This window comes from Cydia pomonella, chromosome 25 (genome assembly GCF_033807575.1).
Source record: "Cydia pomonella isolate Wapato2018A chromosome 25, ilCydPomo1, whole genome shotgun sequence".
Classification (NCBI taxonomy): domain Eukaryota; kingdom Metazoa; phylum Arthropoda; class Insecta; order Lepidoptera; family Tortricidae; genus Cydia; species Cydia pomonella.
This window is the reverse complement of record NC_084727.1, coordinates 5,373,524-5,389,521: the sequence shown is the minus strand read 5'-3', so window position 1 is coordinate 5,389,521 and position 15,998 is coordinate 5,373,524. Positions and strand designations below refer to the sequence as shown.

At 36.6% G+C, this 15,998-nt stretch overlaps 2 protein-coding genes across 2 annotated transcripts in view; one reads left to right on the top strand and one right to left on the bottom strand.

Moving 5' to 3' along the window:
* LOC133531663 (zinc finger protein OZF-like) overlaps positions 1-15,998 on the top strand; it is a 38,457-nt gene that overhangs the window by 7,714 nt on the left and 14,745 nt on the right. The gene's annotated exons all lie outside the window — the stretch shown is intronic.
* LOC133531659 (gastrula zinc finger protein XlCGF57.1-like) overlaps positions 1-15,998 on the bottom strand; it is a 29,647-nt gene that overhangs the window by 4,941 nt on the left and 8,708 nt on the right. The window contains exon 4 of the mRNA XM_061870004.1: positions 125-181. Within this exon, the coding sequence (XP_061725988.1) occupies positions 125-181 (57 nt within the window). The remainder of the gene's footprint in view (positions 1-124; positions 182-15,998) is intronic.

The window sequence follows — 15,998 nt, the reverse complement described above, 5'->3', positions numbered from 1 at the left end:
GTTCAATCAAAATATAAAATATAAAATCTTTCTTGATTTCTGTATTCAACAATCTTCCTTTAACGAAATATTGATTATCAAAATGTTCACCAGGTCTAGAAACACCTTATTACAGCGTACACACCTGATACGACCTCGCCATCAGCCATCTCCACCTCTGACTTCTCCAGTTTGATTTCACCTGCAGCAAAAGATACATTTTAACAAGCTGTTATTTAACTTGCAATTTTTATATTTATATGTTCGGTTCAAATCTTGCTAGCTAAATTACACCCTTAGACCCTCTTCCCATTATTCGATTGGGGTGCGTCCTATAATATATACGCACTTTTGGAATAATTTCAGTTTACAAACGTTAAAAATGTATACTAATCTTATGTATAATAAAGTAAACGTATACTTTCAATTAGTATAACATAAAAATAATATAACATACGACATACATATGGCTGTTTGGTATAATATACATATAAGTTAAGCTCATTTCATATAACTGTCATAATATATACATATTAAAATATAAATATCATCTTATATAATGAAGTAGTAAAATTAGTAGGATGAACTAGAATTTCAAACCTCATAGAACACACTACTAGAAAAAAAACTGCTAAAAGTGGGTTAGGTTAGGTTAGAACTGTGACCCCCTAAATAAATAAATTGTTTCCAGAATAGGTAGCAGGTTAGGTTAGAACTCTGAGGCTTCGGAAAAAGAAACTGTTAACAGAAAAGTGGGTTAGGTTAGGTTAGAACTGTGACCCTCTAGATAAAGAAATTAGCACCAGAATTAATTATTATTATTTTTAATGTATGATATTTGTTTTGTATGTTATATTATTTCAACGTTATACCTTTCTAATGTTATCGTAAACAATGATATATGTAGTGTTTATTATACAATTTACAATTATAGAATTCGTTGTTATACATATTGCATGTTATTGCAATTGAATGTTATTCCGATCAAAATTATACAAATTGAATGTATACATTCAGAGTGATATATTATAGGTTTGTATACGTTCTATTACTTACCCATTCGATTGAGCTCAAATTTCACATACAAATGTAAGTTCAGTGAAAGTGCAATATTATGGTACCATCGAGCTAATCTGATGATGGACGTGTCTGTGAACCTAGCATATCAAGTGCTAGCATCTCAAGTTTTCTTGAGAGTTCTAGTAGCATCCCTAATAGTTCTATAGTTCTAGGTAGTTTTTTTTAATAGTTCTACTTATTTACGCGAAAAAAATGAAAATTGAAAATGAGATGCTAACTTCCCATTTTGACACACTAGCATCCCAGCCGTTATCCACTCTACAGCCTCAAAATAGCATTTAAATGGAAGCTAGTAACATTTCCAGGCGATCTATAATGAGTTCTAGTCAAAACTGTAAAAAATTTTTTTTTCATATAAGTATGGGATACGAATATCAAAAAAAATTGTAGGTTTCTTCTAACTAAAACTAAGTTCGAGCTGAAATCCAAGGTTTGACAGCCAGCATCTCAGGAGTTCTGGATAGCCAGTTCCCTAGTGCATTAGAATACATACAGTTCTATCTTCTAGAACGAAATTTGACAGAGTTTTGATAGAAATTGTCCGAAAATAGTCTTGAAATCCAGTAAATGCTAAGCTCTGAGCATCGCATCCCAGCCGATGCAGATCTGATACCCAGCATCTCAGCAGTTCTAGCTAGCCCGCTCCCTAGTGCAGTAGAAAACACACAGTTTTATCTTCTAGAATGAAAATTGAAAAAGTTCCGAAGGATTTTTGTTCGAAATAGTCTAAAAATCGAGTAAATGTTAAGTTTTGAGCTAGCATCCCAGCGAAAGCTGGTCTGATACATAGCTTCTCAGGAGTACTAGATAGACAGCTTCCTAGTGCACTAGAATATACAGAGTTTTATCTTCTAGAACGAAATTTCACCGTTTTTTGACAGACTTAGTCCGATACTACTCTGAAATTCGTGAAATTGCTAAGTTCTGGGCTTAGCATCCCAGCGAATGCAAGTCTAATACCCAGGATCTCAGCAGTTTTGGATAGCTAGCTCCCCAGTTCTTTAGCATCCACACAGTTCTATCTTCTAGAACGAAATTTAGCAGAGTTTTGATAGACTATGTCCGAAAATAGTATCGATATCGAGATATTGCAAAGTTCTGAGCTTAGCATCCCAGCCAATGCAGGACTGGTACCCGGCATCTCAGCAGTTCTGGATAGCCAACTCCCTATTGAACTAAAATACACACAGTTCTATCTTCTACAACTAAGTTTGGCAGAGTTTTGAAAGACTATGTCCGATAATGGTATCGAAATCGATGTAATGCTAAGTTCTGAGCTTAGCATCCCAACGAAAGCTGGTCTGATACCTAGCATCTCAGAAGTTCTAGATAGACAGCTTCCTAGTGCACTAGAATACACAGAGTTTTATCTTCTAGAACGAAATTTGGCAGAGTTTTGATGGATTATGTCCGAAAATAGTATCGATATCGAGATATTGCAAAGTTTTGAGCTTAGCATCCCAGCCAATGCAGGTCTGGTACCCGGCATCTCAGGAGTTCTGGATAGCCAGCTCCTTAGTGAACCAAAATACACACAGTTCTATCTTCTAGAACTAATTTTGGCAGAGTTTTAATAGATTATGTCCGAAAATAGTATCGATATCGAGATATTGCTAAGTTCTGAGCTTAGCATCCCAGCGAAAGCTGGTCTGATACCTAGCATCTCGGGAGTTCTAAATAGCCAGCTTCCTAGTGCACTAGAATACACACAGTTTTATCTTCTAGAACGAAATTTCATCGTGTTTTGACAGACTTAGTCCGATACTACTCTGAAATTCGTGAAATTGCTAAGTTCTGGGCTTAGCATCCCAGAGAATGCATATCTGATACCCAGGATCTCAGCAGTTCTAGATAGCCAGCTCTTTAGTACATTACTATCCACACAGTTCTGTCTTCTAGAACGAAATTTGGCAGTTTTGATAGACTATGTCCGAAAATAGTATCGATAAAGAGATATTGGAAAGTTCTGAGCTAAGCATCCCAGCCAATGCAGGTCTGGTACGCGGCATCTCAGCAGTTCTGGATAGCCAACTCCCTAGTGAACTAAAATACACACAGTTCTATCTTCTAGAACTAACTTTGGCAGAGTTTTGAAAGACTATGTCCGATAATGGTATCGAAATCTATGTAATGCTAAGTTCTGAACTTAGCATCCCAGCGAAAGCTGGTCTGATACCTAGCTTCTAAATAGTTCTAGATAGCCAGCTTCCTAGTGCACTTGAATACACACAGTTCTATCTTCTAGAACGAAATTTCACCGTGTTTTGACAGACATAGTCCGATACTACTCTGAAATTCGTGAAATTGCTATGTTCTGGGCTTAGCATCCCAGCGAATGCAAGTCAAATACCCAGGACCTCAGCAGTTCTAGATAGTCAACTCCCTAGTACATTAGCATCCACATAGTTCTGTCTTCTAGAACGAAATTTGGCAGAGTTTTGATAGACTATGTCCGAAAATAGTATCGATATCAAGATATTGCAAAGTTCTGAGCTTAGCATCCCAGTCAATGCAGGTCTGGTACCTGGCATCTCAGCATTTCTGGATAGCCAGCTCCCTAGTGAACTAAAATACACACAGTTTTATCTTCTAGAACTAAATTTGGCCTAGTTTTGGAAGATTGTCCGATATAGGTATCGAAATCGAGGTAATACTAAGTTCGGAGCTTAGCATCCCAGTGAAAGCTAGTCTGATACCTAGCATCTCGGGAGTTCTATATAGCCAGTTTCCTAATGCACTAGAATACACACAGTTTTATCCTCTAGAACAAAATTTCACCGTGTTTTGACAGACTTAGTCCGAAATTACTCGGAAAATAATGAAATTGCTTAGTTTTTGAGCTAGCATCCCAGCCAGTGCTGGTCTGATACCCAGCATCTCAGCAGTTCTAGATAGCCAGCTTTCTAGTGAACTAAAATACACACAGTTCTATCTTCTAGAACTAAATTTGGTAGAGTTTTGTAAGACTATGTCCGAAAATTGTATCGATATCGAGATATTGCAAAGTTCTGAGCTTAGCATCCCAGCCAATTCAGGTCTGGTACCCGGCATCTCAGCAGTTCTGGATAGCCAGCTCCCTAGTGAACTAAAATACACACAGTTCTATCTTCTAGAACTAAATTTGAAAGAGTTTTGAAAGACTATGTCTGAAAATGGTATAGAAATCGAGGTAATGCTAAGTTCTGAGCTTAGCATCCCAGCGAAAGCTGGTCTGATACCTAGCTTCTCAATAGTTCTAGATAGCCAGCTTCCTAGTGCACTAGAATGCACACAGTTTTATCTTCTAGAACGAAATTTCACCGTGTTTTGACAGACTTAGTCCGATACTACTCTGAAATTCGTGAAATTGCTAAGTTCTGGGCTTAGCATCCCAGCGAATGCAAGTCTAATACACAGGACCTCAGCAGTTCTAGATAGTCAACTCCCTAGTTCATTAGCATCCACACAGTTCTGTCTTCTAGAACGAAATTTGGCAGAGTTTTGATAGACTATGTCCGAAAATGGTATAGAAATCGAGGTAATGCTAAGTTCTGAGCTTAGCATCCCAGCGAATGCAAGTCTAATACCCAAAATCTCTGCAGTTCTAGATAGATAGCTCCCTAGTTCATTACTATCCACACAGTTCTGTCTTCTAGAACGTAATTTGGCAGAGTTTTGATAGACTATCTCCGAAAATAGTATCGATATCGAGATATTGCAAAGTTCTGAGCTTAGCATCCCAGCCAATGCAGGTCTGGTAGCCGGCATCTCAGCAGTTCTGGATAGCCAGCTCCATAGTGAACTAAAATACACACAGTTCTTTCTTCTAGAACGTAATTTGGCAGAGTTTTGATAGACTATCTCCGAAAATAGTATCGATATCGAGATATTGCAAAGTTCTGAGCTTAGCATCCCAGCCAATGCACGTCTGGTACCCGGCATCTCAGCAGTACTGGATAGCCAGCTCCCTAGTGAACTAAAATACACACAGTTCTATCTTCTAGAACTAAATTTTGCCGAGTTTTGGAAGGCTATATCTGAAAATGGTATAGAAAACGAGGTAATGCTAAGTTCTGAGCTTAGCATCCCAGCGAAAGCTGGTCTGATACCTAGCATCTCAAAAGTTCTAGATAGCCAGCTTCCTAAAGCACTTGAATACACACAGTTCTATCTTCTAGAACGAAATTTGGCACAGTTTTGATAGACTATGTCCGAAAATAGTATCGATATCGAGGTAATACTAAGTTCTGAGCTTAGCATCCCAGCCAATGCAGGTCTGGTACCCGGCATCTCAGCAGTTCTGGATAGCCAGCTCCCTAGTGAACTAAAATACACACAGTTCTATATTGTAGAACTAAATTTAGCCGAGTTTTGGAGGACTGTCCGATATAGGTATCGAAATCGAGGTAATACTAAGTTCGGAGCTTAGCATCCCAGTGAAAGCTAGTCTGATACCTAGCATATCAGGAGTTCTGTATAGCCAGCTTCCTAATGCACTAGAATACACACAGTTTTATCTTCTAGAACAAAATTTCACTGTGTTTTGACAGACTTAGTCCGAAATTACTCGGAAAATAATGAAATTGCTTAGTTTTTGAGCAAGCATCCCAGCCAGTGCTGGTCTGATACCCAGCATCCCAGCAGTTCTAGATAGCCAGCTTCCTATTGAACTAAAATACACAGTTCTATCTTCTAGAACTAAATTTGGTAGAGTTTTGTAAGAATATGTCCGAAAATTGTATCGATATCGAGATATTGCAAAGTTCTGAGCTTAGCATCCCAGCCAATGCAGGTGTGGTACCCGGCATCTCAGCAGTTCTGGATAGCCAGCTCCCTAGTGAACTAAAATACACACAGTTCTATCTTCTAGAACTAAATTTGGTAGAGTTTTGAAAGACTATGTCTGAAAATGGTATAGAAATCGAAGTAATGCTAAGTTCTAAGCTTAGCTTCCCAGCGAAAGCTAGTCTGATACCTAGCATCTCAAGAGTTCTAGATAGCCAGCTTCCTAGTTCACTAGAATACATAGAGTTCTATCTTCTAGAACGAAATTTCACCGTTTTTTGACAGACTTAGTCCGAAATTACTCGGAAAATAATGAAATTGCTTAGTTTTTGAGCAAGCATCCCAGCCAGTGCTGGTCTGATACCCAGCATCCCAGCAGTTCTAGATAGCCAGCTCCCTAGTGAACTAAAATACACACAGTTCTGTCTTCTAGAACGAAATTTGGCTGAGTTTTGATAGACTATGTCCGAAAATAGTAATGATATCGAGATATTGCATAGTTCTGAGCTTAGCATCCCAGCCAATGCACGTCTGGTACCCGGCATCTCAGCAGTACTGGATAGCCAGCTCCCTAGTGAACTAAAATACACACAGTTCTATCTTCTAGAACTAAATTTTGCCGAGTTTTGGAAGGCTATATCTGAAAATGGTATAGAAAACGAGGTAATGCTAAGTTCTGAGCTTAGCATCCCAGCGAAAGCTGGTCTGATACCTAGCATCTCAAGAGTTCTAGATAGCCAGCTTCCTAGTTCACTAGAATACATAGAGTTCTATCTTCTAGAACGAAATTTCACCGTTTTTTGACAGACTTAGTCCAATTCTACTCTGAAATTCGTAAAATTGCTAAGTTCTGGGCTTAGCATCCCAGCGAATGCAAATCTAATACCCAGGATCTCAGCAGTTCTAGATAGCCAGCTCCCTGGTTCACTAGAATCCACACAGTTCTGTCTTCTAGAACGAAATATGGCAAAGTTTTGATAGACTATGTCCGAAAATAATATCGATATCGAGATATTGCTAAGTTATGAGCTTAGCATCCCAGCCAATGCAGGTCTGATACCTGGCATCTCAGCAGTTCTGGAAAGCTAGCACTCTAGTTAACTAAAGTACACATAGTTCTGTCTTCTTGAACGAAATTTTATATAGTTCTGATTGACTATGTCCGAAACTACACTGAAAATCCAGTGAATGCTAAGTTTGGAGCTAGCATCCCGGCCAATGTAAGTTTGATACTCAATATCTTAGCAGTTCTGGATAGCCAGCTCCCTAGTGAACTAAAATACACACATTTCTATCTTCTAGAACTAAATTGGGCAGAGTTTTGAAAGACAATGTCCATTAATGGTATCGAAATCGAGGTAATGCTAAGTTCTGGCCTTAGCATCCCAGCGAATGCAAGTCTAATACCCAGGATGTCAGCAGTTCTAGATAGCCAGCTTCCTTGTGTATTAGAACACACACAGTTTTATCTTCTAGAACGAAATTTGACCGAGTTTTGATAGACTACGTCTGAAACTACTCGGAAAATCGTGAAATTGCTATGTTCTGGGCTTAGCATCCCAGCCAATGCAGGTCTGATACCCGGCACCTTAGCAGTACTGTATAGCCAGCTCCCTAGTACATTAGCATCCTCACAGTTCTATCTTCTAGAACTAAATTTGGCAGAGTTTTGATAGACTATGTCCGAAAATAGTATCGATATCGAGATTTTGCAAACTTCAGAGCTTAGCATCCCAGCCAATGCAGGTCTGAAACCTGGCATCTCAGCAGTTTAGAAAAGTTAAAGGCACAACTATTCTGCCATTCAGTACCATTCAATATTCGCTCATTCAATATAATTGTGCAATATAAGCTGTATTTGCACGAATGAAATCCTTAAAAAAATATAAAAGTTATATATAGTCTTTGATTTTATTAAGCAGTATTCACACGATCATACACGTCGGTTTTACACGACTCTATCCTATATCTTGAAATGTTGCTGACCGGGTCGTGTAGACGCGGCCCGCAGCTATATTAATTGGCTGTATGCGTTTTTCTTAGTGGATACATGTTTTTAAAAAGTAAAAAAAAATACAGTAATAACTTTCCCGTCGGCTAAAACACAACAATAATGGTTTGAATTTTTTTAATTTGTGTTTGACTATAACGAAGAACTTCTTGTACTATTTTTGCTACAATAAGGTGAACATTTCCGAGTATATTGGAGAAAACAAATTTACGTTTTTAAAACCTGTATCTTGGTCTATAAAATTTTACATAAAAAACTGCATACGAAACTTTTATTTATGTATAAGCAGAATAAATTTAATCTTCGATATAAACATAGTTTAAATTTACACTTTCATAGAACAAATTATACGGAAAACGAAATATGTTAAACGAAGGTGCAAAATTGTGCAACAAACTAACGCCGGGTATTAAAAATAGTCTTTCGTTCTAATTATTCAAAAATAAACTTAAACGATATATTATTAAAAGTGAAAACATTTCGTTTAAATAGTTAAATATAACAATTGCAAATATGTAAAAACAAAATCAGCCCATTAGCTTGAACGAATGTTTTCAAATACAAACCCGCTATACCATGTTAACTAACATAAAAAAAAAATTAACTGCCCTTAAAATACTTTTACATTCGAACCATGATATATTTCGATCTAAATCTATTAATTCTTAAATACTGCACTCGCATACTAAGACGCCGTTTTCGAATTTAGTCACAAAAAAGTCAAATCGATAGATTTAGCGTATGAAATTGTACACCTTTTGTTAATTATTATAAATAATAAGTACTAGTTTCTATTAGCACGTCTTGTTATCTTTCATTATAACAATTTTGAAAACAGAGTCACTTAATTAGTAATGATTATTTTTTTGATGGACGTTTAGGTCAACGTGCGTAAAGCAGTGCAGAAGCGCAGCTTATTTGTAAATTTCGTAAAGTTTGCACTGCTAAAAATGGTATTTTTGCATTACACATATCCTGTACTTTAACTTTAATAAACTACATTTTTGTTATTATAAATTTGAAGCAGTGTAAATGAAAGTTGACGAAATCAATTTTTTCCAGAAATTACTTCATAACAAGTGACAATTTCTCTGAAAATCGACTTAATTTCAACGTACTTTTGATACTTAAACAATCCACAACATTTGCTGAAACTGTCCATATACATCATTTTGTATAATATACTACCATATTTTTTGATGAATTTTTAAAACTGTCCCTTTTCGTTACATATTACACAACAAGCGACCTCATTATTAAAAGGCTAGATGATAAAACGTGCTAATAGTAACCAATACGTGTGTTTTAGATATTACGTAACAAAATGTGTACATTTTCTACAACTAAATCTATCAATTTTTCATTTTTGCTCTAAAATCGTTACCGGGCTCTTAATTAATTAATATTGTAGTTTTTTCATTGCACGGCCGCGGGTGCGCTACGAATACCGACCTTACTACTATTCAAATAAGTAACTATTCGAATTTAAGTACTCGTGTTTCCTTGGGATGCCAAAACATACACACCAAGTTATTGTATAGCATTAAGGTAAATTTAAATTCTCATATTAAGTGAATAATGTATATTCTTATGAGAATAAATGTCTTAAACCACAAAATTATGAAATTAGCATCCCAGCCAAAGCAGGTCTGATACCTAGCATCTCAGCAGTTATGGATGGCCAGCTCACTACATAGTGCAGTAGAAATCGCATAGTTTTATAGTTTTGTAAGACTATGTCCGAAAATAGTTTAGAAATCGAGGAATTGCTAAGTTCTGAGCTAGCATTTCGACCAATGCTAGTCTGATACCTAGCATCTCAACAGTTCTAGATAGTCAGCTTCCTATTGCACTAGAATTCACACCGTTTTATCTTCTAGACCTAAATTTGACCGAGTTTTGATAGACTAAGTCCGAAACTACACTGTAAAACGTGCATTTCATTAATTTCAGTGATTGTACACTTTAGTTTGTGTTTGTCATTCATTCACCGTTACTTCTGTTTTACTCATTTCCTCAAAGGTTAACTGGAAGAGATCTCATACAGATCGCCTTTGTTGTATTTAATTTACCCTGTAACTGTGTTTTTCGTGTTTTTATTTCTATGTACAATAAAGTATATACATACATACATACATAAATCCAGTAAATGCTAAGTTTTGGGCTAGTATCCAAGCTAATGCAGGTCTGATACCCAGCATCTCAAGAGTTCTGGATAGTTCGGTCCCTAGTGCATTAGAAAACTTACAGTTTTATCTTCCAGAACGAAAATTGAAAAAGTTCTGAAGGATTTTTTTCGGAATAGTCTAGAAATCGAGTAAATGCTAAGTTCTGAGCTAGCATCCCAGCCAATGCAGATTTGATACCGAGGATCTCAGCAGTTCCAGATAGCCTGCTTAGTAGTGCACTAAAATAGATACAGTTTTATCTTCAAGAATGAAATTTGACCGAGTTTTATTAGACTAACTCCGAAACTACTTGGAAAATTGCTAAGTCTTGAGCCTTGCTTCCCAGCCAATACAGGTCGGATACCTCGCATCTAAACAGTACTAGATAGTCAGCTTTCTAGTGCACTATAATGCACACAGTTCTATCTTCTAGAACGTAAATTGATAAAATATGGATAAACTATGTCCGAAACTACTCTGAAAATCGTGAAATTGCCAAGTTCTGACTTAGCATCCCAGCCAATGCAGGACTAATACCTAGCATCTCAGCAGTTCTAGATCGTAAGCTTCCTAGTGCACTAGAATACACACAGTTCTATCTTCTAGAACGTAAATTGACGAAATGTGGATAGACTATGTCCGAAACTACTCTGAAAATCGAATAAATGATTAAATGCTAAGTTTTGAGCTATCCCAGCCAATCCAGATCTGGTACCAAGCATCTAAGCAGTTCTGGATAGCCAGCTCCCTAGTTCATTAGAAAACACACAGTTTTATCTTCTAGAATGAAAATTAAAAAGTACAGAAGGATTTTTGTTCGAAATAGTCTAAAAATCGGGTAAATGCTAAGTTCTGAGCTAGCATCCCAGCTAATGCAGATGTGATCTCCAGGATCTCAACAGTTCTGGATAGCTAGCTCTCTAGTGCACTAGAATACACACAGGTCTACCTTGTAAAACGAAATTTGACAAAGTTTTGATAGACTATGTCCGAAACTCTAAAAATCCAGTATATGCCTTTGAGCTAATATCCAAGCCAATGCAGGTCTTATACCCAGCACCTCAAGAGTTCTGGATAGCCCGCTCCCTAGTCCTTTAGAAAACACACAGTCTTTTCTTCTAGAATGAAAATTAAAGATGTTCTGAAGGATTTTTGTTCGAAATAGTTTAAAAATCGAGTGAATGCTAAGTTCTGAGCTAGTATCTCAACCAATGCAGGTGTGATACCCAGGATCTCAGCAGTTATAGATATCCAGCTCCCTAGTGCACTAAAAGCTACACAGTTCTATCTTCTAGACTGAAATTTGGCAGAGTTTTGAAAGACTATGTCTGAAAATAGTATCGAAATCGAGATATTACTAAGTTCTGCTCTTAGCATCCCAGCCAATGCTAGTCTGATACCCAGCAGTACATCTCAAAAGTTCTAGATAGCCACCTTACTAGTGCACTAGAATCCACACAGTTTTATCGTCTAGACCGAAATTTGACAGAGTTTTGATTATGTCCGAAACTACTCTGAAAATCGAGCTTAGCATAAGCTTAGCATTCCAGCCAATTCAGGTGTGACACCCTGCGTCTCAGTATTTCCGGATAGCCAGCTCCCTATTGCACTAGAATACATACAGTTCTATCGATTAGAACGAAATTTAACAATATATTGATAGTCTATGTCCGAAACTATTCTGAAAATCTAGGAAATGATTATATGCTAAGTTTATAACTAACATCCCAGCCAATGCAGGTCTAATACTCAGCATGTCAAAAGTTATCGATAGTGAACTGGAATACACACAGTTTTATCTGCTACAAGCTACAACGAAATTTAGCAGTCTATAGGGAATATTACGCGAAACTCTGCGTAGGGGGCGCCACTACCACAATCCATCACGATCTGAGAATCTACCGCAAAACAAGAAAAACCGAAATTTCGTCATCTAACCTATCTATAACTCTTGCATATTCGAGCGATGAAGAGGCAGATAGCTAAATTTTGATTTTCGCGTTTCCCGGTGATACGTCAATGTCATATTTTATTATCTGTGAATACTTGTCATTACACAGCTTAAGGCATAGTACTCTATGGTGTGCGAAAGGTGCTAGTGCTGCATTCTGGCGGCAGACCATTGCAGTAATACTCCCTATTGAAAGTTTAGAGCTTGGTATCCCAGCTAATGCAGGTCTGATACCCAGCACTTCAGCAGTTCTGAACGTTATAAGCCCAAAACTTAGCATTTACTCGATTTTTATTTTATTTCATAGGAAAATTTACAGTTAGAGTAACAAAATAGGTTTCGAAATAGAAGCATTAAGTTATGTAATTACAAGTTTCCACAGGTAGAAACTGCGTAATGTACATGACGTGCGAAATAACAAAATTAGTAATTCCATCTATGCTTATAATTATAGAACTCGGAACTTATAATCTTACTGGCTATCGAGCTTTTTTGTCAAAAAGCTACATTTTGAGATGGAAGCAAGCCACTTTACACGATGATAGTGGAGACCTAATAAAACGATTTTTTTGGAAGCACCCGTAATTTCGTCCCTTGGGAGCCAAGGTAAAGTGAGGTCTGTTCAAAAAAAGAAAAAAAAATCTACAAGCTTCACAAATCATTCGATTAAGATACATTTTGTGTCAATCGAAAAAAAATAGCATTGTTTTATTAAAAAAAATATACACAAAATATTTTTAAAGAAATTTAGTATTAAAGCATTCAAATAAAAACAAAACTTTTTGACGTTTTTTTTTAAAACGTGTCTTCCACGTTGGAGAATATCTACTAATAAGTACTTTATTATAAAGTCAAACATATTTCTTATCGAAAACTGAAAACCGCATCAAAATCATTTAAGTACTTTTTAGGGTTCCGTAGCCAAATGGCAAAAAACGGAACCCATATAGATTCGTCATGTCCGTCTGTCTGTCCGATTATGTCACAGCCACTTTTTCCGAAACTATAAGAGCTATACTGTTCAAACTTGGTATGTAGATGTATTCTATGAACCGCATTAATATTTTTTACATAAAAATAGAAAAAAAAACAATAAATTTTGGGGGTTCCCCATACTTAGAACTGAAACTCAAAAAATCTTTTTTCATCAAACCCATACGTGTGGGGTATCTATGGATAGGTCTTTAAAAATGATATCGAGGTTTCTAATATAATTTTTTTCTAAACCGAATAGAAAAAAAAAATATATGATATACATTACCATGCAAACTTCCACGAAAAATTGGTTTGAACGAGATCTAGTAAGTAGTTTTTTTTAATACGTCATAAATGGTACGGAACCCTTCATGGGCGAGTCCGACTCGCACTTGGCCGCTTTTTATTAAAATTTATGTTCCAGAAGTTGGCGTAGTTTTATTGACATGAAGATTTTTAATTAGTGACTACTTACAAATACCAAAACGTGTAACATGTAACGCGTAACTTACATAGACTTATATTGACTTGCATAGTAATGTATTTTCTGGTTTTGCTCATTGTTATGTGTAAATCATTCGTTTTAGGTAATATGACAGTGTACAATCATACAAATAAAATCTATTTTCGAAATTAACTGTCGTGAGTTATACTAACATTAAACTAATTCTACGGATTTCACTCATGTGTTTTTAGTCACTCGCCGAAGTCCGAAACATGTCGCGCGAGTGACTAAAAACACGTGAGTGGAATCCGTAGCATTAGTTCAAAATCTATTCTATTCTAACAAGTGAACAAAAAACAAATTATTATAAAATTTACTAATTACACGCTCTTTGGACTTATAAAGACAAAAACTTCCATACAAATAAAAGTAAGCCAACTTCTGAAACTTGTTTTTTAAAAACTGCTTAACCAATTTTGGAGCGTTTTTCATCATATATTAAAAAATATATTTGAATTTAAAATGAAAAACTTATTTTCAGACATTCTTCAAAGTCTAGGACATTATTTGCAAGAATAAAGCGCAAACGAGAAAGAATAGGTTTTTAAATATTTCACACAAATCACACAAATATTCTTTTAAGAGATTTAGTTTTAACTCTTTTTACGTAAATAAAAGTATTTTTGTTTTCAAATGATATATGATATATATGCACTAGGTATCAGACTTGCATTGGCTGGGATGCTAAGCTCAGAACTTAACAATATCTCGATATCGATACTATTTTCGGACACACTCTATCAAAACTCTGTCAAATTTTGTTCTGGAAGTTAGAACTGTATATATTATAGTGCACAAGATATTTGGCTATCTGTAACTGCTGAGATGCTAGGTATCAGACCTGCAGTGGCTAGGATGCTAAGCTCAGAAATAAGTAATATTTCGATTTCCATACTATTTTCGGATGCTGGATTTTCAGTGTAGTTACGGACATAGTCTATCAAAACTGTATCAAATTTCAGTCTAGAAAATAAAACTGTAAGTACTCTAGTTCAATAAGGAGCTGGCTATCCGTAGGTGTTCAGATGCTAGGTATCAGACCTGCATTGGCTTGGATGCTAGCTCAAAACTTAGCAATTTCACGATTTTCAGAGTAGTTTCGGACTAAGTCTATCAAAACTCGGTGAAATTTTCTTCTAGAAGATAAAACTGTGTGGATTCTAGTGCACGTGGAAGCTATCTATCCAGAACTGCTGTGATACTAAGTATCAGACCGGCATTGGCTGGGATGCTAGCTCAGAACTTAGGCATTCCTCGATTTCGATACAATTTTCGGACATAGTCTTTCAAAACTCTGCCAAATTTAGTTCTAGAAGGTAGAACTGTGTGTTTTTAGTTCACTAGGGAGCTGGCTATCCAGAACTGCTGAGAAGCTGGGTATCAGACCTGCACTGCCTGGGATGCTAAGCTCAGAACTTAGCGATATCTCCAAAACGATACTATTTTCGGACATAGTGTGTCGAAACTCTGCGAAATTTCATTCTAGAAAACAGAACTTTACGGATTCTAGTGCACTAGAGAGCTGGCTATTATCATTATGGATGTTAGGTATCACTTTACAATTTCACGAATTTCAGAGTAGTTTCGAACTTAGTCTGTCAAAACTCGATGAAATTTCGTTCTAGAAGATAAAACTATGTGTGTTCTAGTACACTAGAAAGTTGGCGATCTAGAACTGCTGAGATACTGAGTATCAGACCAGCTTTGGATGGAAAGCTAGCTCAAAACTTGGCAATTTCACGATTTTCCGAGTAGTTTTGGACTAAATCTGTCAAAACACGGTGAAATTTCGTTCTAGAAGGTAAAACTGTAAGTATTCTAGTGCACTAGGAAGCTGGGTATCTAAAACTGCTGAGATGTTAGGTATCAGACCTGCATTGGCTGGGATGCTAAGCTCAGAACTTTGCAATATCTCGATATCGATACTATTTTCGGACATAGTATATCAAAACTCTGCCAAATTTGGTTCTAGAAGACAGAACTGTGTGTATTCAAGTGCTTTAGGAAGCTGGCTATCTAGAACTCTTGAGATGTTAGATATCAGACCAGCTTTCGCTGGGATGCTAAGCTCAGAACTTAGCATTACCTCGATTTCTGTACCATTTTCAGATATAGTCTTTCAAAACTCTACCAAATTTAGATCTAGAAGATAGAACTGTGTGTATTTTAGTTCACTAAGGAGCTGGCTATCCAGAACTGCTGAGATGCCAGGTACCAGACCTGCATTGGCTGGGATGCTAAGCTCAGAACTTTGCAATATCTTGATATCGATACTATTTTCGGACATAGTCTATCAAAACTCTGCCAAATTTCATTCTAGAAGACAGAACTGTGTGGGTGCTAATGTATTAGGGAGTTGACTATCTAGAACTGCTAAGGTTCTGGGTATTTGACTTGCATTCGCTGGGATGCTAAGCCCAGAACTTAGCTATTTCACGAATTTCAGAGTAGTATCGGACTATGTCTGTCAAAACACGGTGAAATTTCGTTCTAGAAGATAGAACTGTGTGTATTCAAGTGCACTAAGAAGCTGGCTATCTAGAACTCTTGAGATGCTAGGTATCA